At 37.0% G+C, this 26,183-nt stretch overlaps 1 protein-coding gene across 2 annotated transcripts in view; it reads left to right on the top strand.

The window, feature by feature from the left end:
• TBC1D5 (TBC1 domain family member 5) overlaps window positions 1-26,183 on the top strand; it is a 320,926-nt gene that overhangs the window by 223,538 nt on the left and 71,205 nt on the right. For both annotated transcript variants that reach the window (XM_051610176.1, XM_051610175.1), the window contains 2 exons: window positions 15,376-15,518; window positions 22,058-22,164. In XM_051610176.1, the coding sequence (XP_051466136.1) occupies window positions 15,376-15,518; window positions 22,058-22,164 (250 nt within the window). The remainder of the gene's footprint in view (window positions 1-15,375; window positions 15,519-22,057; window positions 22,165-26,183) is intronic.

The raw sequence follows: 26,183 nt of genomic DNA, 5'->3' as shown, positions 1-26,183 counted from the left end.
TCAGCTGTATGTATGCCATCCATGTGCAGCAAGATGCTATTTCCTTAGTGCTTCCTACTCCATTTAATAAGGACTAACTTGTTGATTGCTAACTGTGGACAACTAGTCAAGTTTGGAGTTGTCGTTGCTTGCAAACATTTTGATTTTGAGTGACGTGCTGATATAAACACATTTGCATTAGCTGATTTGTAAGAAATGCTAGGGAAGTGGTAAGACTACTAGTAAGCTTTCAGGAGGAAAAAAAAAGGCAGCTTTCTCTTATTAGTGAATTTTTTTGGCTTTTCCTTTTGTCTTAGAGTTGAACTTTTAGAGATGAGCAGTTCCTCTGGCCACAAAATGAAAATAAAGATAAATAAAAACAAGCTTCTTCTTTTTTTAAGATATACCTTGTGATTTTAAGGTCCCTGCCAACCCAAACCATTCTATAATTTTGTGGTTTAAAGAGATGGCTCATAAAAATTTGTCAGCTCATGTAGCTGTCAGTTCATCTGACCAGCCTGACAGTAGTGCTGCCCATGGTCCCTCTACTCTGAGAGATACATTTCAAGCACGTGGTGATACGTAACTCATAGGCGTATAAAATCATAATGGAGCATTTCATCACGTCTAAATAAGGGTAGGTGCTTTCTGTCTGAACAGGTAACTGTCGAGAACATTGAATACAAGACATTTGACACTAATTTTACTGGTCAAATCCTCCTCTGAAAGAAGTCTGCCTTGACAAGGTACCTTTTGCAGAGAGAGCCTGGATTGATGGGTCGTCACATAAGCTACTTGACATTTGTCCCCGGTCAGACCGGATGCCACATGAAAAATTTACTCAGGCACGGGGCTCCCAGGAATAAACATTTCTCTGGTGTTGCTCACTGGGGACTCGGCAAGGTGAGCGGAACTCCAACTTGTCACGGATGCTCTGTTCTGACAAACATAAGTAGATGCTAATGGCTAAATCGTGACAGAATAAAGTCCCACAACCATATGGCTAATTGCCACAACAATATCTTCAGTGTTATTAATCAAGTTTTCATAGTGTGCCATGATAATTGGAATAATTAGAAACAACACAGGCGTTGCTTGCCTGTGCTGCACATACTGCAGACAGGGACCTGGAACAACCGCAATTGCACTTTCTGTGCAGTATTGTTTAGTGCTTTCCTTCCCAGCAAACACTGTGGTTAATTAATGAATTAGCTGTTTGCCACCAGAGTGTTTTATTGCCAGCAGGGCTTCTGCAGGGGCACATAGGTAACTAAATGAGACCACTAAGCCCTTGTGCGTCTCCAAAAAGATGCGGCATCCCATAAGGCTTTCCACTACACTTCACAAAGTCATTGGTGCTTTTTTTCACAAAAGTAGAAGTTCTTGTTCTTGTAACTAAAATGTAACTTTTGTAAGTATATACAGAAAGGATAAAACAACTTCAAAGCCTGCATTTTTTGGCTAAAAGTTTAAATGAGAGCAAGACTCTGGATGACAAAGATGCAACTAATTTAGCAGGCAAAAGAGGTTAACTCTTACTTCCCTTACCCTGCTTGGTAATGGAACTGGCCTCCAAACTTATAGTCAGCCTTCGAACTAAGGCTATAAGTAAAGCAGTGATTCTTACACTTATTTACACTAAGCAGCTATATCGTAATTCTATATGGTCCCTATTGGAACAGCCTCACTTGATTCTCACGTTTAGGAATTGTGACAGCAGGGAGGAAACACTTGTGTTTCCTCGGTACATGCATCAACATGTAGTTGACTGGTCACTAAAACTGGCAGATTGATGATGATGACTCCCTTTGCTGGATGTATGAAGGCATTTAGCCAGACTAATAGATTGAAATGGACTGCTGCATGTATGGCCTCTGAACAGCTTCTTAATTTAGTTTTAGAGCATACAATAGATGTAATATTCAATTCAGTGATGATATAAATCTTCTCTCCTCATTTAAAAAAAATAAATAATTTTCTTCTCTGGAGTGGAGAGCCACAAAGAGATTTAGAAATGTTATATACTTAATTATAAACAGGTTTGCAGAAATAAGCCCCCAGTTCAGCTGGTAGGTAGGTATTCTGTCCATTTTAGGTTTATTGCTGTTTAATTTTGACTCTCAAGGGGAAAACATCTCTGAAATGAGTCTGTTATACTGCAATGAAAATAAGTATAAAAAGCCAGGATTCTCTCCCACTGAGGGCTTCTGCGGAGATTGTCTGACCCCTGTGGGCAGCAGCTCCTAACAGGGAGTTTCCAGTAGAGTGCCTTCCTTTACAGAGTTGCTGTAGTTGGGTGCACAAGTCATTCATGGAAGATACCCAAAAAAAAACCTGGATGCATAGAAAATTTTATTTTAAAGTATCTGCCTGGAGGGTTTTTGCATGTTTGGTAGTCCTAATGTCTCTACACCATTTTCTTACCAGTCCATTGGCAAGGAATTTCTTTGTGATTGTCTAGTTTTACTTGTGTTCGTATTAAGCATAATTAGCAGAAATTTTCCAAATACTAAAATAAGGCTTCTGCAAAAGGTATATACAGTAGGATTTTGTTCATGCTAATAAAGTCTTGAGTACTCGGGCCTCTTTTATTCTGAGCATGGCTACCAAATAGTTTAACAAGTTTTTTTGTTTTCTTCATATCAAATTATCATAATTTCAGTTTCTTCTGCTTTAAGCCCAACTGAAAGATTATCACTTTGGAAAGGCCATGTCCTTTTACTTCAGATATTTATGCAGTTTTATTAGATAAAGGAGGCAATCTGATACATAATTTAATTTGCTGAAAGTTACTGGTTTACTGTATGATGCATATTCTTGCATATATTACCATCCTTAATTTTACTATGAAAATCTAAAACTGTCTTCCTTATCAACTTAATTATTTGTAACACCAAAAAAAACACCTGTGATGGAGAAATGGGATTAGAAAGGGAAAGAATAGACTGAAGTGGACAGTCGCAACAGGTGTGTTGCCTTGTTAGAATACAATGTGTTTTCCAGTAGCAGTTCCAATACTGGATGAAGACAGATAGCTAAAACTTCTGAACTGTTTAATATGTTTTATTTAGCATACCAGAAAAAAGTTAATTTGTTTTAACATTTCAATGCAGAGTAACAGAAAGATGGTTCAATTGTAGATTTCTAATTTTTTATTGACAGAAAAGGCATTTTATTTAAATGTGATAGGGAAATCTCCAAGATAGAATATAAGCCTTGTAATATTTTGTCAGCATTTATTTGTTAATTTAGAGCTATTAACAAAATTATCTCTCTTCCTTTTAATTTAAAATGCTTGTCTGTTGATTAAGTCCTGTCCAAGGGGATTTTACAGAGAAATGTAGTAAATCTATAGCAGATGTAACAATATGGGTCAGTAAATTATTATAGATTCCACTTTTTAAAAAGAGATTTTACAAAAAGATCACTGTACCTTTTAAACCTGCCGCATGCGTCTTGAATCAATGGATAAAGCTATTAGCAAATTTATTTTATCATCTTAAGAACTGTGCTTTAATTGCAACACTGAGAGTTGTTTTTCTAATACAATTTCTCCACTTCAAAATTAGATTTAATCACTGCTGTTTAAAGATGGAAAAGTTGAGGGGGTGGAGTTCCTAATTGCTAATAGCTGATATCAGTAGGAACTTCAGTAATTTAGAAGTGCCTCTTTTGTTTCAATAGGTTTATTGCAGCAAACAGTGTTTAAAATCATTCACCTGTAATTATTTTTGTTTAACAAAAAAATAAAAGAAAATGTTTTTGCTACTCTGCAGTGATGTTCAAAACGAAATGTACATGCATCATCAGTATGTAGGATTTGGGTTTGAATTGCTTAGAGGCAAAGAGCGGGAAGAATTCAGTCGGCACGTTGTCAAGGTCTTACATGGTTTTCTTCTGAGTGTAGATATTGGTCATTAAATTAGGGGTTTAGATGTGTATCAGAGATAAAGTCCTATATTCCTTACACTTAGGAGGAGTTTATGATTGACTTAAAAAGGTTTTTTTCCAGTAGAATGTCTTGCTGGTTTGTCACTATAACTTTGTCCCACTGAACCTTGCTCTTTATATCTGGACATGGCCTGAGCTGTTTAAATTTAGCTGTTTTGCAGAAGCCAGCAGTATTGTTCAGTCTTTTTCCATGGAATAAAAGCTCAGTTTAACCCAAAAAACAGCTGTAGACTTCATGGTTTTACTTCTGAATTTTAAATAACATTTTAAAAATGAGTGCCTCAACTTGGATCTGTGATATTTGTTGTCAACTTGAAGCAGCTTTTTAAAAAATCTTGGGAAATGTGTAGGACATGTACTTCAAAAAAATGCAGTAATAGCAGAAAATATGTTAGTTATCTTATTTTGATGATTCTATCCCTTGGTAACTAATAGCGTATGACATTTTTATCCACCCTTCATGGTAGTGAATGGTCAATAAATTGTTATAGTCCAGGAATTGGATGTCTTTAGTATTTCTTGCCACACAGGCTATTAATGTCAATACAATACTTATAATAACTGTTAATTACTAAGCCTTCATAAAGTGTTGTGTATGTGAAATAGTAAAATTGATGTCTTCTAACTTACAATGTTTCAGGAGGAGTAGACACTTCTTCCACTGCAGTTTCTTTAAATTAAATGCTAGGTTCAGTGCAAATCTCAGATCATTTAAGAGTTACATCCACAATATAAACCACCACCTAAAGTTCCAGTTTTTCCCACATTTCCTGCTGAAAAAATGGGAAACTTTTTTCTGTTTTCTCTCTAAACACATTCAAGTTTTTAGCTTTGTTTTTGAAATTTTAAGTGTATAGAATAGGCAGAGGCAGACTTATCTCTGATACTAGCCAAATCCATTTTCAAATCAGTTCAACAGACTAAAGGGAGAGATTTGTTTTTGTGGGTTTTTTTCTTATTCCACAAGCTTACCATGTTACAGTATCTAAAAAACAAAATAGCCTTTAAAAATGTTAGAGGGACGAAGTGGAAAGAGGAAGTGTCTGTAATCCAACCAAGCTAGTACAGCAAGCTAAAACTGTTGGGAGATCAGAACTGATGATGAAAACAGTCATTGTTTCTTACCCTAATTGCTGTTACAAATTATATTCAAGCTTTTCCAGAAATGGACTATTGCAGATTCAATGGTGGAACCATTGGCAAAGTCTGCAGATAAAACTAGTATTTAAGGTATTGAATATGCAAAGAAACTTAAATTCTCTCAGAGAAAAAAGAAGTCAAAAGGAAGTTCATCCATTAGGTAAAGAAAATATGAACCGATTACATAGAGTCATAGAATTATTTGGATTAGAAAGGACCTTAAAGATCATCTAGTTCCAACCTCCTTGCATGGGCAGGGACACCTCCCACCAGACCAGGTTCCTCAGAGCCCCATCCAGCCTGGCCTTGAACGTTTCCAGGGAGGGGACATCCACAACTTCCCTGGGCAACCTATTCCAGTGTTTCACCACCCTCACAGGAAAGAATTTCTTCCTAACATCTAATCTAAATCTGCCCTCTTTTCAGTTTTTCAGTTTTTTGTCCTATTGCTGCAAGACCTTGCAAAAAATCCCTTCCCAGCTTTCCTGTACCCTCTTCAGGTACTGGAAAGCTGCTACAAGGTCACCTCAGAGTTTTCTCTTCTCCATGCTGAAAAACCATACAGATTAAGGTCTTGTTTCAGCCACTCATATTATGGAGTTTGCATTAAGAACATCCATCAAATAAATTGCAAAATTAGAGCAGTAGCTGCAGATTATACAGGTTTATGTGTTTAATTAGTCTGAATTCCTGCCTTTACAGAACTTTATCAAATAATCTCTGAATCAGATCCAATCCTACATGGTATCTCTCCAGAATTTTGTAATAACATCTGATGAGAATTTAAAGATTCCAGTATGGAAAACCACCACATCTATAGGCAAGCTTCTCCAGCAGTCTGCATGTCACTGCAGGTTTTTTTTATTTATTTTCAGTTTGGGGGTTACTGTGGCTTGCAGGGGGGAAGGGAAGAGCTGCTTGTGGTGATCTTTTTGTGTGTATTTTATGTGGCTTTTTGCTAGTATGAATTTGTGTATCACTTTTCTTCCCCCTGGTGAAGCCATGCTGATGATTTTCTTGTCCTTCATGTGCCTGGAAATAGTTTCCAGGATTAGCTGCTCCATCATCTTCCCACGGATCAAGGTGAGGCTGTCTGGCATGTAGTTCCCTGGATTCTCCTTCTTAACCTTCTTGAAGACAAGAGTAACATTTGCTTTTCTCCAATCTTTGGACATTCTCCCAGTTGCCCTGATCAAATATCATTGAGAGTGGCCTCCCAATGACATCTGCCAGCAATTATGGGTGTGTCTTATCATGGCCCATGTATTTCCAGCTTGCTGAATTAATCCCTGACCTGATCCTCTTCCAGCAAGGGTACATCTTCCTTGCTCCAGCCTTTCCACTGTCTCTGGACTCTGGGATTCCTGAAAGGCAATTTTGCTAGTAAAGACTGAGGTCAAGAAGGCTTTCAGTACTTCAGCCCTTTCTATGTCCTATGTAACTAGGTACCCTTGTTACAGAGTAGAGTAGAAATATTGAGCAGAAATTTTAAATCAGGGGTAGGTTTTAGGGATCATGGTTGCCAGTAATCCTCTTTTTAAAAGTTGTCTTGAAGAAAGTTCCTTGTCATTGGGGTGTAAGGGGCAGGATAAATGTACACTTCAAAATGGCTGCATTTTTGAAGGAGCAAAATGCATCATGCTTGTCAGCATCAAGTGGATTCCCATAAACTTGCATGGAAGAACTTTCAAAACAGATTCAGAACAACAACAAAATGCAGGTATCAGTACTTAAAACAGTACAACAGGCTAGAGCTACATCCAGGACCAAGACCATAGCAAGAACATAAAGGAAAATTAGTTTCCCTCTACCAGGGGTACCACCACTTCTGGTGAACGTGCCCAAGGCACACATCAGTAGCTACTGGCACCACCCAAGAGGTTGGCTGTAGTTGAAGAGCAGCAATAGGTGACAGCAGCAGCCATGGAAAGTCTGAAGCCAAGGGCAGCACTGATGCCCAAACAAGTGCCTAAAGTTAATTAAGAGCTAGAACAGAAACCTACCCAAAGCAGGTTTTGTTGTAGTACATTCCTAAAAATATTAAATGTTACTGCTATGAAGATGCAATGGCACCTTTTTCATTAATCACATTCCTGCAAGTGAGTACATTACAATTGGTATGACTTACGACAGCAGTAAGTGCTTTTGCCAAGAGGGGTAAATTACTCCAAGGAGAAAGGGATAATTATTAGGAACTCATTTTTTTGAAAGAAAAAACTTCTTTAATCAGGAAATGCATAGAGTCTTCCAAAAGTGGAAAGCATTTTTCTTTGATGCAAAACTGAGTAATCTTTGCCAGTAATCTTAAAGAAATGAAGTGGAAAAGGAAATAATCCAAATAACAATTAGATGCTTATGTCACAAAATTTATTTGTAAAAATAAACTTTAAGGTATTTATTTTAAAGATTTGTTCTAGTCTGTGTATGAGAAAGTAATTAATATTAAAAAATAAAAAATAAAAATCAAGATATGTAAACCAGAAGGAACTTTCAACAAGACCAATCAAAACCATTTTCCCCAGTGGAAAAAGGCAACAAAGCATACTATGTACCAGGTCCTTGTTCATCACTTAGCCTAAATTTGAGGAGATTGATATTAATAAGCAAGTGTTCATTATCATTATTATTTAATGTTGAATCTTTATTTTCTGTCAGAAGAACCTACAGTATAGTTTGAAACCAAAATCCGTAATGTAAATTTATAGTTTCAGTTTTATTGGTATAGTTTTCAAACACTGTAATTTTCATCTTTGTACATAACTGCTCTTTAGCTATGGAACAGAAAGTCTGTGAATAGTATCAAAAGTTTTTAAAGTTGAGGGGGTTTAATATAACTATGCAAAAAATGAGTGGATGTCAACACAAGCTAAACAGAATTTGAACCAGAAAACACCCCTACGTTGTATCCATCCAACAGCAGTGGCCATGATTCATGCATTTGGTGCAATGATCCACCAATTCTTCATGCAGCCAGTACAGGAGAAGCCAGATGAAAGGAATACCCCGCATGGGAGCACAGGATAGGACAATCCCACCAAGGTTGCAGTCACACCAAAGCGTGTATCTTGTTCTCTGGCAGAACGACAATTCACATACAAACCTGAAATGACTTAAGCAGGCAAAGTAGATATATACATACACAGAAGAAGAATCTTTTTTATATACTTTCTGCTATTTTTAAGGAGAAGGCAAAAGATTTGTTAGTGGCACACACTTTTTCCCTCCTTGTCATACACACTTTTGTACAATCAACATACACTGCTGAAGACAATGTAGTAGAAATCCATAATATTTAAATATTTTAAAGCCTAGGGAAAATCTGATCATGTTGTCTGCCTTTGACAAAGGCCACATAATTTTATCTAATAAATCCAGAATTAACATTTGAATTTATGGTTGAAGTAAACACATCTTGTAGCAAGATGTCTGTTTTCATTCCCTTCACAAGTTAAGCAGATTAAGGCAAAAAATGCAACATATGCTGTAACAATATCTCAGTGTACATCCTTTATGGGTGGTGTGCATGTGAGAGTATGCTGTGTTTAAAATTCTTGGCAGTTAGATAGAACACATCAGAAGTTCCTATAAATCCCTGAAAGTCTGGTGAGATTCCCACAAAACTTCTTATATCAGCTTTTTTACTTTATTCGGATTTGACGTTTTTTCTGTTCTGACAAAATACTGGATTTTAAGAAGGTTTTGTTTATTTTAGAAATGTCACTTTTTTAATTGTTAAACTTAGCTTTTTTTCGCCCTCTTATCTGTGATGATTAAGAGTTTCTCGTGCACCATGAGCAGCAGTACTGCCCTTCCACAAGACCCTTGTCAAAGACTACCTGAAAGAACAAGTTGTGATTGTACTTTGGGCATGTTTCCTTTGCTGTCATGTATTGCTTGAAGGTTTTATTAATCTCTTTAGTACATTCTGTACAAAATCCCTGAACTGTATAAAGCCACAGGAGTCTTAATAAAAACAAGATTTATTAAGAGAGAGAACACTGGAGAAATGGACTGTGTAACAAGTCTAAGCTGAAATGTGGCTAAAGCTTGCCTTGATTGGTCTCCCTCATGTCAATAAAAGAAAGTAAAATGTCTTACATCCCTATATATTTTACCCTCTGATTGAACTTGCCCATCTCCCCTCTGACTGTGTTTGGCAGCTACCAAATCCAGAAGAATTTCTGGTATCAGAAGTCTTTTTTTAGGGTGCTTTTGCTGTATATTTGCAGCTGTCTTTATTCTTCTCATCACGTGAGTGTTGACAAGTGCTGCTGTGAGAGCAGCATCCCCTGAGTGAGCCCTGCCTGCAAGGGTACCTGGGAACCTCTGCAGAAGGAGGCCAGGGAGATACACAGTGACTATCAACTGCAGCCCACCCAGAGTCCATAGGTTGGAAACACAGACGTCTGAAATCACAGAACAGGCGTCAGGTCAGTCCAGCATAGTGCTCACTGCCTGGCATTGAACTATTTAGTTCTTTATCTTCCATATAGCTTTGAGTTCTTTTTGAAGTGTTATACAAATGTCAATCCTCATCCTTTTTCCGTATCTTATTTTTGAACGAGGAAAACACAACTCAAGTCTGTCTACCCTTTCTCCTAAATTATTGACCATGACTTTACATAGTAAATTGCACTGGCTACAAATGTTTGCTTGAACATAATTCATGACAGAGTTTAAAGAGACAGAGCTCACATATCATTTTCTCAGTCAGTAAACAACTGATGTTAATTTTGGCATTTCTCAGCTTCCAAGTGCTTAGTTTTGATAAGATGGTGGCTTTTTTCAATAGTTACAGTCCATTTAAATAATTTTCTTCATTTAAAAAAGGCAGCAAAACTTGCACTGAAAATGAAAAGACATCCTGCAAAATCCTACTGATCCTGCCTTTCTCTAGAAGATTCTCACTAGTGAGTCCTGCAAGTATTGGAAACTAGATGAACAGCATCCTCAGCTGGCACATCCATTGCAGGTGGCACTGGCCATTGCAGGTAGAGGACACACACCTTTGCCGTTTCCCATGCAGGAAGGAGGGTACAGTTGGGGTGAAGGATGGGATGGCAGATGCACCATTGGGTTGGTTAGGAAGAGACAGATCATACTTTGTGGAAATCTGCACTCTGCTGTGTTTATGTCAACCAAGGAATTAACAAATTAGCACACTTTTTTTTTTCTTTTTTTGATATATTTTTACACCCACAGCAAAAGGGTGTAGACCTGCTTAATTAAATGTTTGGGGAAAAAATAAGTTAAGCATTTATTTTAACCTTGTTCTAATGAATAGTGTCATAGAATCATAGAATGTTAGGGGTTGGAAGGGACCTCTAGAGATCATTCAGTCCAACCCCCTTGCCAAAGCAGGGCTACCTAAGGCAGCCCACATGGAAACCCATCCATGTGGGTTTTCAAAGTCTCCAGAGAAGGAGACTCCACAGCCTCTGTGGACAGTCTGTTCCAGTGCTCTGTCACCCTGGCAGTACAGAATTTTCTCCACATGTTGAGGTGGAACTTCCTATGTTCTAGCTTATACCCGTTGTTCCTTGTCCTACTACTGGGCATCACTGAAAAGAGACTGGCCCCTTCCTCTTGACACCCACCCCTCAGATATTTATAGACATTAATAAAATCCCCTCTCAGCCTTCTCTTCTCAAGCCTTAACAGCCCCAGTTCTCTCAGTCTTTCTTCAGAGGAGAGATGTTGAGGTCCATTAATCATCCTTGTAGGTGGCAGAATAGAGGTGAAGAACCTCCCTTTGGACACACCTTTCCTAATGCACCCCAGGATACCATTTGGCCTCTTGGCCATGGCGGCACATTGCTGTCCCATGGATAACTTACTGTCCACTAGGACCTCAAGGTTTTTCTCCATGGAGCTGCTTTCCAGCAAGATGACCCCTAAATGTGCCTGGTGTTACTCCTCCCCACATGCAGAACTCTACACTTGTCCTTATTCAACTTCATGAGCTTAACCTTCGTCCAGCTCTCTAGCCTGTCTAGATCTCCTTGGATAGCAGCACAGCTTCTAGGAGCCACCCCTCCCAGTTTTGTATCATCAGTGAACTTGCTGAGGGTACACTCCATCCCCTCATCCAGGTCATTGATTTCAGATTAGTCAAGCAAGATTTCCCCGTACTAAATCCATGTTGGTTATGCCTCTGATAACCCTCCTTTCTTCTATGTGGTTAGAAATGGCCTTCAGAATCAGCTGCTCCATCACCTTTCCAGGGATGGAGGTGAGGCTGACTGGTCTGTAGTTGCCTGGGTCTTCCTTCTTGCCCTTTTTGAAGACTGGAGTGACACTGACTTTCCTCCAGTCCTCGGGCACCTCTCCCACTTTCCATGATTTTTCAGAAATGATGGCTCAGCAACATCATCAACCAGCTCTCTCAGCACACGTCGGTACATCCCATCGGGGCTCATGGATTTGTGTGTTTTCAGTTTATCCAAGTGATCTCTAACCCGATCTACACTGACCAGTGGAGAGTCTTCCTCCCTCCAGTTTTGCTCCCTTACTTCCAGTGACTGGGATTCCTGCGGGCTGGTCTTAGTGGGCAAAGAAGGCATTCAGCAATTCTGCCATCTCTGCATCCTCTCTTACCCTATCTCCCACCTCATTTAGCAGTGGACCCACTTTTTCCCTGGTCTTCCTTTTCTCATTGCTGTATTTGAAGAAGCTTTTCTTGTTTCCTTTCACCCCCCTAACCAGACTAATTTCCAAGAGAGCCTTGGCCTTTCTTGTTGGAATCTCTATGTACTCTGTAATCCTCCCGATTAACCAGACCCTGTTTCTACATCTTGTAAATTTCCCTCTTCCATTTGAGTTTTTCCAGGAACTCCTTGCTTATCCATGCAGGTCTCCTGCCTCCTCTACTTGAATATATTTTTTTTTCCAGGTATCCATGAATAAAAACAAATTAAGCCTTGAGCAGATGCCTGGTGTGGAAACTGTACTGAGTATTTGGTGTAACAAAAGTATAAATGGTTGAACACAGGCTCTTACAGTAGACTTTTTAGGCAACTTGTTGGCAAGTTGTAGGTCCTAGATTTAGTCATTTAGAAGTAGCTTTCCCTTTCCTAGCATTATGGTTTTTCTTATGCTTTCTGATTTCATTGTTTTGCTTTGTCCTCATAAATACTCCTAAACTGTTTGTATTGACTTGTCTGTAACCATTTCCTATGCTTATTTAATTCTTTTTAAATAATTTTCTGCCTTCCAAGAAGACAGGGATGGTAACCAGCTGAATATATGTAACACATAGCATAAGTTAATTTTCTTGATGCTTGGAGAATTGTCCTGTAAATCTCAGTCAAAATGGTTGTGATTTTAGTTAAAACTGGTGAGGCTGGATCATTGCCTTATTTAATGGTTTTACTAGAGCACAGTTTTCTCCTTCTTTCTCTATATTATAAGGTCATTAATGAATCATTAGCTATCACTAGTAATTGCTGATCTCTGGAGAATATTGGTTTAATTATATAGGAATAATAAGTGGACGATACAGTTACATACTCTACAATGTAGGTAGTAGTACCTTGGTGTATTATGCCTTTAAAGAATTTGTATTTTTTGTAGATTTTAATTGCAAAGTATGCCTGGTAAAATAGGAATTAAGGAATTATTGTATTACTGCGTGTGATAAAAGGTAAGCTATTGTGAGCCTCACAGTCTGCAGGTGTAACAGATGTAAGGCAAGATTAACAGGACAGAAAAATAATTAAAGCACAAGACAGCCATCTCAGAAAAAAAAAATAATTTGTTATGTCCAATGCAATTATTAAATGTTCTGCAAATATTTGTAAAAGTAATAAAAATGTGTGAGTTTGAAAGACAGCTTTTCGGTGTGGACACTTATTTTAAGGAATTAAGATCCCTTTTTTATTAATATAAAAGCTGAGTGAAGTCCTGCCATATGGCAGCATAGTTCATAGGCAATAGGGTCCTTGGTCTGTAGATGCTGTGAGATTCATGCTGCTGAAAAAAATAGAGAACAGTTAGTATATATGTACTTACAACAGTATTAATTGCTAACTCCCTTCAAGACAGGAAGGTTCAAATAATTAATGGAAATATTATGGTTGCAAAAGAAAAGTCCAGTGGCTCTTCAGCAGTCTACATCTGTGAAACATGATACCTCTGGGGACTGAGACTTAATTTTCCTGGGAGAAAATATAAAAGCAGGAGAAAAAAGGAATGACTTCTGCTTGAGCAGAATAAACCTGCATCTACAAACGATTAACACTGCATAATGAAGTAGTAAAGAAGGAAAAGAGATTTCTAATAAAAGACTAATAACAAATCCCATTACACCATGGTGTATTTTTTTTTCCCTTGAAGTGTATTAGACTTAGCAAGGCTTCTGAATGAGGTTTGGGTAGTTGCAAGCACAGTCAGCTCAAATGCTTCAAGCTTAGCTGAAATTTCTCACCTAACAGTTTGTGTAACTTAAAAGTTGAGGCTTTACAGGTGGGAGAGGTTGTTAATGCAAGTAATAGGCTTCACACAGAGTTTGGGTAATGTTTGTGTCACCATAAGATAATAGACTCCTATAGGCTAGGCACTGGAGGCTGATGTGCCACTATATGGTAAAATCCCTTAGACAGAACAGACGTGATACTAAATGCATTAGCTAAGCCTTGCTGTTGTGTTAACAGGTCTGACTTGGCTTTCTGAGGTCTGAAAATAAGTCCTCATAGGAAAGCGGTTTGACCAGAGAGGGAAATACACAGAGTTTGTTTGTCATAGCTAATATTGAGACTTTTGTAATTGCTACACTAACATAGAAAAGTTGCAAGACCTCAGAGCATAAATGTTTGATACAAGGGTGAGATGATGTTGTCTTTTAAAATCACTGATTTTCACTTTTAAAAGGGAACATGTCTTGCAAGGGAAAAAATTCTGTGTAGTGATCTCTAAATCTGTAATTCTGCAGATTAAATGTATGGTTCCAGTGGCAGGGGGAATAAAAGTTTAAGTGGACAAAACCTTCACTTACAGAACCATCCCTTTGAAATTTTTTTTTATAAGAGAGGGTCTTTTTGTACAGGTTGTTACTATGTTAAAAGCTTCTGCTTGGGTATGTGTTGGAATTCATTTGTCTATAAATGAACTTTTGCTACTGGAATCAGGGAAAAAAACAACCCAGATGCCTTAAACCAAGAAAAAGTTCTGGGACTAAAGTGGTTAAACATAAATTCTTACAAGTGAAACTAATCTTGATGAAATTTCTAGTTGCCTTTTTAGAAATTTTTGTGAGTTTTAAAGAATGACTTAATTTGCTTAGCAGAAATTTGCAATCAGTCTTTTCTTGCCACTGAATAAACAGATTCCACATGCGTAGTAATTTGCATATCCCAGCTAAAAATGTAATTCATTATTTTTAAGTCCATTTTGTAATAACTATTTCAGGATTAATGTAACTAACTATTCTTTAGCTCTTTAAAATGTATCCTTGGGAAATCCTACCTAAACAGCTACAAAGGTAACCGGTCTGTTCAGGAATAGGAAAGAGAAGTGCCTTTCCTGAGGTCAGCAAGTAAATCAGTGTAAGTGCCTCAACTGGAAATAAGAAATCTTGAGAAATTATTTTCTTCTACTACATTTCAAGCTTCCAGTCTCAAGCAAATATTGCAAATATTAAAATAAGACAGATTTTCACATTTTGCTAGGTATGAAAACAGCACAGATACAAACAGGAATTAATGGTATAGTCTACATGCAGATTATCACTAAACCTGGAAAAGATTTAAATTAGATTTAATCAAAATAGCATCCATAGCATATTTTATATGGAGCTGGAAACACTGTCATCTATAACAGAGAGGAAACCTCTTGAAAGGAAGTGTGACCCAGTGCATTTTAACTGCTTTTTGATTTGGCATCTGCCTCTGAACTGACTTTCACTTGACTGGGCTTTTCAGAGCTTCTCATGAACCACTGGCTTCACCCTCCTCTTTTTTGCTCTTCAGGCTCTTCTTGCATAACATTTTATCCCTTTCCTCTTACATCACTATCATATTAAATGCTCAAAAATATGGTCTATAGGATTGGTATGTTTTGACCTTTGAGGTTCACCCGCACAATAATATTAGTCGGTTAAGCTTCTACAATCCATAATGTGTCATTTAGTTAATGCAGATGAAGTAACTTTCACAGATACAGTTAGTTAAGTGATTATCACAGGCCTTCACGCTTTGCAAAATTTTCTGGTAAAATGTTTGGGATTATTGATCCTGGAATATATTTCCTGAGTTTACCCTAAGTGGCAACTTGGAGAAATACAAATCACATCTTTTCCCTTTTTTTCAGGCGATGGGTAAGGCTCCTGTTTGGACGTGAATTCCCACTTCAGGACCTCCTGGTTGTCTGGGATGCTCTGTTTGCTGACAGTATCACCCTGAATTTAGTTGACTACATTTTTGTAGCCATGTTGTTATATATCAGAGATGCCTGTAAGTATCAACTGTCTCACAATCTTTTAAAAAGAAGGCAGACCTGTTTTTCGAAGAAAAAGAAGGCTTAAATGCTGAGTTTCATTGTGACTCTTGTAACATACTGAAAATGGTTTCAAATGCTAGGAGAGAAGCCGTTTGTTATCGGATGCAGTCTGCTGTATTTATGAAACAAATTGTATCTTGGAGTTAAATGCAGGTTTGTTTTCTGAGTACTTCTGTGGTTTTATATGTAGTTGCAGATTTTATGTGCAGTCAGTGATACACGTATGTACAGAGCTCCACCTTCTGACCAAGACCATGAATTGAGTAAAACCTCCCTTTGACACTGGCAATGTTTTCATGCTGTTCTGCTGTAAGAAACGTGAAAATGCACAAGACAATGACTCATAATTTTTGAGGATATATCTTGAAGGAAATGTAAATGCCGAGATGAGTAATAATTACAAAATAGATTTATTCTGTGCAAGAGTGGCACCTTTAAAAAACTGATCATTTAATTTTTAGTTTAGTATGCCTGAACTATGGTGCAAAGGTGAATTCTTACAGGTCAGTAATGACCAAGAAATACATGAAGTTGGAACAACAGGAAATCACAGAAATGTTGTTTATATAATTGTGAATGGGAGGAAGAAGGCAGGTAATGATTAATTAAGAGGCATTTATTTCTGTCTCATCATATTTTGCAAAAAATCCTACTACAGCTTTACTGCAACAAATTACGTGTTTTGCAGCATACTGTTCAGAGTTAATTATATACCATCTGTAAGCTTTAGGTTATAACAAGGTCACATATTTGACACAATTTCATATTCTAGGACCCAGAAAGTTTTCAACATCTGTGGTTCCTATTTTAGGGCCCAATTTTGATAACGTAACATGCATGTTCTTTACACATACTGTTGTTCCTCTGCCTGCCTTCATGTGGTTTTTAAATTACTTTTTAACACATGCAGCACATAGAGCTACCTTACATTTCTCTCAAAGGAGTGGACATATCATTCAGTTTAGAGGTTTCAAAATTAATACTGCTGTTTCAGGATGATCTGATTCCAGGTCATTATGTTCTGCAGCATAAATCTGGTGTATTTATATGCACTAAACTGAAATAATCTTAAGATTTTTGGTATAGATATATAGTGAAGAAGCATGTAAAACTGTTTCTTAACATCAGTATTTTATTTCATGTCATCATTTCCCCATAAAAAATGCTGTAGAATTGTATCCTTAAATACCTTCTCTTTCCCAGGGGAGGGAAGGTTGTTCTGGGTTCGTTTTCTTTTGCTTTGTGCTGCTCATTTTACAAGTATCAGTATGAGGTAACTAAAAATATGAGCTAAAAAGGAGTTCTAGGCATTTGTATGAAATCAGTCTCTCTCTTCTCTCTGAAATCCCTAGGCTTAGTAAAAAAAGTAGTAAATAGCTTTAAAGTGGAGTGTATTTGTCCCAGAAGAGATGCAAAGTCATCTCACCAGGACAGCTAATACTTCATACATATACTGTTTCTGTAATAAGTAACTTCTTGTTCCGTTGTTGGACCTAACTAGTTACTCTAAGCATATTAGAATGGTAAAACAAAAAAACGAATTATAAATACTTTAAAGTTAAATGCACTTTCAAAGACAAACTCAAACTATAGCAATATCCACAGTTTTTTGTTTTGTAAAAGATTTATTTTCTTATATATCTGTAATAGAAAAGTTTTCCAGTTTTCCTCTTGTTTTTATTGCTGAAAATACTTAAGCTTTGAATGGAGTTCAGAGCTCTTTTGTAATATTTTTTAAAACATTTTCAAATAAAATAAGTTTCTAAAAGCTTCTCTTTATTTGGTGAAAGGAAATGTTAGCTTAAAACACCCGATGATGTTAATCATCTATAAATAAACCATTTGGAAATTTGCAGTTTAAAAACTTGAAACAATAGGAATGGTAATAGAGCTCATAAGATATTACGTTATAAAAATGTCAAACATAAGCAATTATAATAACACCATCCTGAAAGCATTGGAAAGTTTAAAAATTATGCAGATTGACATATTCCCCCCAACACATTTGGGGATGGGGGAGCAGTTGCTGGTTTGGGAACTCAGGGATTTTTTTCTGTGTTTTATTATGATGTTCTCAAGGACATGATTTTAAGAAAGCATTATTTCTGCTATATTATTAATTTTATTTTTATTTCAGTTTTGAAATCTTCTGTTACTTCAACAATATATTATTCAAGGAGAAGGGAGCATTGGAGTATTTTTTAATACATTTTAGAGGTTAAACATACATGTTCAAGTACACAGCCATTCTATAAACCACTCTATTCAGTTTCACATCTGTATCCAAGTAGAGTTTCATCTGTGGAGTGGTAATCCTTACAAGGCAAGTATAGGATTGTGTATCACAGTATCTGAGTTTTAATAAATAATTTTTTTAGTTTCTTTGGAAAAATGCAAAACAACCTTTTAAAAAAATAATCTGTAAAATCAGAAGCATGAATATTTTATTTTTTTTTCAGCAGTATTGATGTACATGCAGTTGTTGCTGAAATCAGAATGGAGGGGATAGTGCAATGCAAAAATATATATATGCTATATACTTCCATAAAAGGACAAAAATTAACAAACGTGGAAGACCTGTCTATATAGTAAATTAACATCATTATTGCACCAGGAGCTAATTTTGACTGATCAGTGTTAGGATAAGTATATTTTTATCAGGTTCCTACTTGAAGAAAAACTATGGCTGTTGTCAGGATATATTTGCTCTTACTTAAAGCACTCTGGATATTTTGAGGAAAATAAAGGAGCCACAGCCTCTTCTTAGAGGAGCTGATTTGTTATTTTTGTTACTGTGCAAGATGCTCGTATTATTTATGTTTGACTCAGTTTCAGGCATTCTAAAGAGAGCATAGCCATGTGTAAAGCAGCAGGAGGAAGTAGTCCCACCCTTCCCAGGTTAGGTAGTCATCTGGATACAGGAATGGTGGCATCAAACATGAAACTCTTAAGAAATGACATGTGGCAGAAAATTAGGACTTGTTTGAGGACAGGTACAGTTAGTTTAAGTGTTTTCCACTGCTGTGATTGCTGTTTGCATCCAGGAGTAGTTATTGGACCAACAGAGAAAAGTCAGTTTCATCTAAAGCAGAAGGGAAAAAGCAATTTAATGTTCCTTTGGGCATTTGTTAATTAACAAATATTAATCAAAAGGCAGTAAGATTGCTCTCTCTATATTGAGAAGTTTCTCTACTCCTTTCCCCAGAAATACCAATAGCATTCTTCTTTGCAGAAGTGAGAACCTGTTATTCAAAATAAAAGTTGGATCCAGGTATGACTCTTGCCAAGCCAACTAGTGAAGGAAAAGTGCTGGTACACCAGCACCAAGCTTATTACAAGGCAGCTGGCCTAACTGTAAGGTATTTCACCATGGAACCTCTGCACCATCCAGCTACTACTGAGACTGGAGAAATTTGTTGATCTTAGACATCCTTCTAACTCCAAAATGCATATTGAGAAAAGGTGCATTTGTTTTGTTTTACTACTATTTTCTTTATCATTTTTAAGAAAACTGCCACTCTGTGGGATAATATTGCACATTTTGTCCTGTAGAAACAAGAATCACAGAATGGATTGGGTTGGAAGAAACCTTCAAGAATCCTCTGGTCCAGCCCCCTTGCCATGGATGGAGGGAACATCTCTCACTAGACTAAGTCGTTCAAAGACCCATGTAACTTGGCCTTGGACACTTCCAGGGAAGGGGCACCCACAGCTTTTCTGGGCAACCAGTTCTAGTGTCTCACCAACCTCACAGTAAAGAATTTCTTCCTTATGTCCAATCTAAATCTGCCGTCTTCCAGTTTGAAACCCTTGCCCCTCTTCTTAGCACTACAGGCACCTGTAAAAAGTCTCTCTCCATGTTTCTTATAGCCCCCTTTAAGTATTGAAAGGCCAGAATACGGTCTCCCTAGGGCCTTCTCTTCTCTAGGCTGAAGAACTCCAGCTCTCTCAGCCTTTCCTCATAGGAGAGGTGTTGCACTTCTCTGATCATTTTTGTGGCCCTCCTCTGGACCTACTTCAGCAGATCCATGTATGTCTTGTGCTGGACACCCCAGCACTGGACACAGTACTCCAGGTGGAGTTTCACCTGAGTGAAGTAGAGGGGGAGAATCACTTCCCTCAACATTTTGGCCACACTGCTTTGTATACAGCCCAGGACACTGTTGGCTTTCTGGGCTGTGAGTGCACATTGCCAGCTCATGTCCAAGAGCAGCTCACTTTGAAACAAAGAAGAGTGCCCAAAGGTGTTTCAGCAAAATAATCCCTTTAAACCAAGATTCCCCAGCAAATAGAGCACCAGCAACTATACCTTCTGTAAAGATTTCTACATGAAAATAGGGACAGCTAACTATGTGGGGTAGCCCTAAAGATAAAATAAATATAGAAATTCCTCATTTAAGTGTTGGAATTTTTTTAACTTTATTTGGATGGTAAGGTTTTGTATTAAAATTTAACTTCAAGGGTTATGGGGGGACACAGGTGATAGCCTAATAGTTTGATATTTTTTCCCCATTATTCAATTGCTTCACTATTACGCATTTCAAGAAATTAATAATTAGAGTATAAGTCTTGTGGTTGAAGATATAAATTATTTGTCATGGGTCAAGTGTGCACCATTAAATAAATTAGCTTTTTTAATATTTACTTTTCTCTATATCCGTGAGACAGCAAAGAACTTCTCCAGGAAAAATAAAGTATTATTTTAATCAATGTCACATGGCAGAATAGAACACATACCGATGTGTTCAAAAGAGAAATGCACTGGTCTTACTGCCTATCATTTATAAAAGTATTTAGAATTTACTATCCATTTTCACTATTTTTATTTGCTTTGGTAAAAAGGCATCATAATCATTACTGCAGTACAGTATCTTAAATTTGATTTACGTATGAGAGTTTGATTGGCTATGTACTGTGTGGTGCTCGTATTATACTCCTCTGAAAGAACTCTGACGGAGACCATTGTGTTGTGTTCATTATGCCAGCTTTGTGACTTCAAGAAGAAAAAACAGGTACCTGAATATGAACAAGAAAAACAGAGGGTAGGAAAAAGAACAGGCAGAACAGATAAAGAATGAGTAGGATAAGTGAGTGCTTTACAAATGAAAGCAGATGTATGAAATTACAAGCTGTCGGATCAGCAATGGAAATGAAGATGATAAAGTGGTTCCCTACACAGATTATAATTATTCATTTTGCCCAGTCCTGCATCTTTCCCCCATAATCCCCTTGTTGAGGGAGGAAAGGTACAGGAGGATGTGAGGCTTATGCACATGAAAGAAAAAAAGTAAAACATTTAAATCTTTCTGTCCGCAACAGTCATTTACTTTTGCCTTTTATTGATTCCAAATAATTTTGTGTTTGCAATTATTCTTTCTGGTGTAGAGGCTTGATTAATTAAAAGTATTTGTTCTACAGCTGAAGTTCTTAGAACAGTAAAGTTTGTTAAAAATTTATTTACAATTGCTGTTGTTGGAGGCTGTCTTTATGTTGCAGAGTGCAAGCATCATTAACAGGCATTGCTTTGACAGCCATGGCAGATGGATTGCCTGGCTTTGGATGGTACAAAAGAAATGAAGTAGTTTACATAGACCTGCCTGAAAAGATGTCTTTAATAATTGCACTCATAATTAGATTGATTGGGGAAAGAAAAACACAAAACAGACAACAATGACAAGCAAAGAACTATAGAGTATACTTACCCAGGTTCAGAGAAAAGCAAGCACAATTAAAAAAAAAAAAAAAAGCTGAAATTCAGCAAAGCATGCTGAAAAGCAAAAAAATTTGATACAGTTAATGGTATATTATATTTTCAAGCATTTATGAAATTGAAATCTAGCCTTTTCCCTTTTTCCTGAATATTCCAGGAATAGTTTCTGATTTACAAGAAAACCAGGAGTTGTTGACATAATTGTGTATACGTGTATAAACTGGGGGGGTTGGCAGTATGTGTATATGTACGTAAGAACAACATAAAATATATTTCAGCAAATAATTGTTAGATTGGGGAAAAGTTACCATAACAGCAGGCCCAAATGTAAAATTTGTATCACAGACTATCATACTTAAATTTAGGTGTCTGCAGATGAGCGTCTGAAAGTGTCCTTTTTGGAGTGTAGGACTAGTTCTTCAGGCTGCACTGACTGTATTGCCCTGACCTCCACTGACTCAGGCAGGCTTTAGGTGCACAGCTACAGAGACCTAAATTTAGGCATCTAAATCCAGAGCTAACATAAATGTCTATGATATAAAGTCAGTGGTAGGTTTAGTCTTGTCCTCAATGCTACTGGACCAAGTGTAGTCCTGAAGCTTCATAATGCAGTGTCTTCTCTTGCTCTGAGCACTGGTTGACTTCTAGGACTTTGTGTGGGAAAAGGAAGCTGTATCTAAACTGTAATGAATCTACTCAAAAAGTGTTGGTTTGCAATAGCAAAATAGGATCCTAGTGTTTCACATTTTCTCCCTCTCTTTTTTTTTTTTTTTATCATTGCAGTGATTTCAAGTAATTATCAGACCTGTTTGGGACTTCTGTTGCATTATCCACCTATTGGAGATGTTCACTCCCTTATCCTAAGAGCACTTTTTCTCCGAGATCCAAAGGTGAGATGCTTGCTTTGTAAATACAGGGAATAAATCTCTGTAATAAAATGGTCTAAATACTATGACATTAATAACAATCTACATTTTGGTGACTGAAATTGTAGTTTCAAGTTTCTTCTACCCTAACAAAAAACTGAAGGAAAGAGTTAGTAACCAACAGTAGAATAAAAGTTCCTTTTCTCTTTAAAGGATACTATCCTATTACTTTGCTAAAGTTATCCGGGAGCTCTAGTGACTGCAGATGTTTATGCTCTTTAGAATACCTTTGATTGGTATTCTGCACAGACATCTTTAATAATGAAGTATGCTAATATTTTATATCATAACCTAGTAAACTGTATAGAGGTGGTCATGCAGTTTTGTTTGTAAGACATTTTCATGAGATTTCTGCAGATTAATGACTGTTAATCTTAAAGCACTGCCCCCACCCAACATATATTACTTATGTGATGCTTTTCAGTTAAAAACAAGAGTCTGTTATTAAAGCCTGAAAAGATTTGTATGAATAAATTAATAAATTTTATGTTACATATTGCTAGCAATACAGTTTCTGATATTCTCATCTATACTGAAAACAGTGAACCTTCTACTGTTTTAGAAAGGCCCATGTATATGTGTGGATATAATATATAATAAGATATAATAATCAAATATCCACACACAGTAGTTAAGGTGTTTAAGATGAATCTGTAGACAGTCATCTTTGCAGAATTCAGATCTTTGGCAGATAGCAGAATTTTTGATGATGATTGTGAACTTTGTGCTTGTCCCATTAGCAGGCTGCCAGTGTAAAGGCTGATTTCCCTCATCTTCTTTATGCATGTCACCTCTGAAAGTGAAAAATCCATCACTGCTGCACTCTGCCTTCTGCAAAATTTCATTCAGTACCCCTGTTTACAGTTTTATGGATTTAAAAAAAAAAAAAAAATTGTCTCTTGGTTTTTATATCAGTTTTTTGCAGAAATATGCATCCTTGCAGCTGTTTTCTTCATTCCTTTTGGGCACAAAGATTTTTCATGACGAGAAGTAAAGTATATCATCTTTTCAGTGTGTAAGAAAGTTTGTCATGTTAAATCTTAGGAATCTTTCTTAAGATTTCAGCAGCAGTCTATGAAATCAGAATGCCCAGTATTTACTTGTGTACTCTGTTAGCAAAACAAGATAGAAACATTTTTAGATGGATAATACAGAGGGAGGAAGATTGTGCTAAAATACTAAACTACATGCAAAATGTAGTGTCATTTATTGAAGATATATGTTAAAAGATAGAATTATTACTACTCTGAAGGATCCTAGGCAGTATACAAGATATCCTGCCAGCTGAAAGGGGCAAAAATAAACCAACTTGCCACGAGATAAGCCTGATCACTATTCTGCTTCCTACATTCTTGCCTCCAATAGAATGAAGTTGTCAGGGTCATAAGGCTTCGGTGTCCTATTAATTAACATTCTCAGGTGTGCCTTGAACACCTTTCAGAAAAATACTGGATGTAGTTCCTACAGAATCTTTCAGGTAGTTCTCCCTTCACTCAGGTGAATGAATACTTAAAGCTCTTTCATACAAAGACTGCTAGTTGTTTTGTCAATTGATATTTGATTAATTACAAATGTTTCTCACACTTACCTGCTTGGGAAAAACTCTGAAAGTTAGGAAACTGGAGTTTCCAGAGAATGAAGAGCCAGCCCTTAAGGGTTTCCAATCTTAGGGTTGAGATTGAAAAACAGATCCTACAGTAAGGAAGTTGAACCATTCTAAAGGATCACTCTAAAAGAAAAAAATCACTCCTGGTCACAGAAATATATTTTCAATGCCATGGCTTGAGTACCTGTTTCTTATCTTTCCCTAGGTATGATTTTAAGTTTCACTTTGGTGTCTTTAAGCATGTCAGTTCAAGCCAACATATTTCTGAAATGTTATTCTGTAAGACTGGCACAAAAAAAAATTTCCAAGTCTGTCAAAATTTTTCATTACACAGAATTAAAGGAAAGACTCAACAAGACATCATGTGTGCAGTAGGAGTTTAAAGTCAGTACACAGATTATATCCCAATACAAGTGGGAAACTGATGGTACATTTTTTTTTGCTATCTGCATAAAGATAATTCAGTTTGCTTTTATTCCCTAAGCAGATAAAAGGAGATTGGAAGAAAAGACACAGAGATTTTAGTCAGTAGTGTAGCTAGTAAGTGATGATTAGCAAATTCGGTGCTTAATGATTTTTCTTCCTCCTTTGATGTTTTCCTGTGCATATCTCCATCACCAGCTTCTAGTTCCTAATAGGAAATTACATTTGGTTCAGTGCAATTTAGATCTCCTGAGCCAGCGCTGAGTTGGTCTGTGTGGTGTTTCTTCTAAGCTTTTGCTTGGATTTTAATGTGTGAAGTCAGGGAACTCTTCTGTGGGAGAGTTGCCTGGTCCAGTGCCTTATTTCCTTATTTGTTGAATTTAGCAAGAATGTTTTGTGTCATTCCAAATATCTGAGAGAGGTTTGCTCTCCACCCCTTGAAGCTTCGAGTCTCAGCTGGACAAGAAATGCATTTTAGAAGTCATAGACAGAGAAAAACAGGAATCTGCTTCTTGCAGATCTGCTAATATGTCTTGTCTTTGGGATAAGTTTTGCAGCTCGGTAAATGCCCAGTAGTCTCACTGAGGGGCAGTTGCAGGGTATTTGGATTAAGAGAGTTTGGTGGTAGGTATGTAAAACTGCAAGGTTCTCAAGGAGCAGTCCTGTCATAAATGGTGAAGTAGTTAAGATGGATATGATATGGTCCGTCCATCCATAGCTTCCAGTTCTGGACATAACCTAGGTTTGCATGTGTGATAACACCCATTATTTCTTCTTTTTCTTTGGTCTGACTTAACAGGTATCTCCTCCTTACCTATTTGGCCTGTAGACTGTCAGGAGAGCTAAACTTTGGCTTGATGAACCTGTAGGGTTTTGTTTGCTGTTTTTCACTGCAATCACCAGCAGAGCAATCTGAATGTCAAAAGAAAGCTATACTTAAAAGATGGATGCTATTTTTTTCTTACAGATGGACAAATACAATTTCCTGAGCTTTTGTGGATTCAAACCTTACCAGAAGCCTTAGCATTATCTAGTAATGTGAAAAGTAGTTAGTGCTTGCCGTTAACCTAATGCTTGCAGCAGCTCTCCTTTTGACCTAGCAGACCCCAGCTGGCGGTCAGGGTGAGAGGACATTTCAGATTCCACACCCCTGATACATTCCAGTGCCATGGAACAGAAATACAGAGCTGCTGAAAACTAGTTAATGCACCTGCCTCTGAAGGAGGGCCTGAGAAATACTAATTTTGCAGGCATGAGGATGGATCAATGCAGAATAATTGAATTTCAGCCTTTTCTGCATTTGACTAGCTCCTGTTCTTAGGAAAAAGTAGAATGAAAAGCTCAAATCAGTGTTGTTGTCTTTGCATGGAGTGATAAAGTTAACCTACTTAGCAGAGTATTTGTTTCACATTTCTAATCTTTGAACAGATAATTACCTCAATTATTGATATGAAGGTAACTTCTATGCACTTATCATCCTTCTGAATATAAAAGCAGAGCTTCTTATGGAAGAATGGGCTATTAGAAGTATGTATATGTGAAATGAGTAAATAAGGAAAGGGGTTTTTGTGTATATCCAAAAGCATTTACTGAAGGTGTGTCTCTGAATTTAATATCCCACGAGTGGCCAATTTTCTTCATTTTTTTCCATATCAAAACCATTGAGCTCACTTAATTTTCAAAGCAAGGGCTGGAAAATTAAGAAACAGAGATAGAGAGATAGGGCAGTTGAAAAATATAAAGTGATTAAGAAACATAGTTCTAACTAGAGTTGTTCAAATAAAAAAAAAATTAAAAAACCCAATTAGAAACAAAAGTCATAGAAAATGTGAACATATTGTGTTCCTTAAATAACCAGATGTTCTTTCCTTCCTGAAGGCAGCCAGGGCTAGGAATAAAAGGTTTAAAACTATTGTTTTAAGTTAACTGTGAATTTTGCAAATCTGTTTTCACC

This window comes from Apus apus, chromosome 2, assembly GCF_020740795.1.
Source record: "Apus apus isolate bApuApu2 chromosome 2, bApuApu2.pri.cur, whole genome shotgun sequence".
Taxonomy (NCBI): Eukaryota; Metazoa; Chordata; class Aves; order Apodiformes; family Apodidae; genus Apus; species Apus apus.
This window is presented reverse-complemented; position numbering and strand designations above follow the sequence as displayed.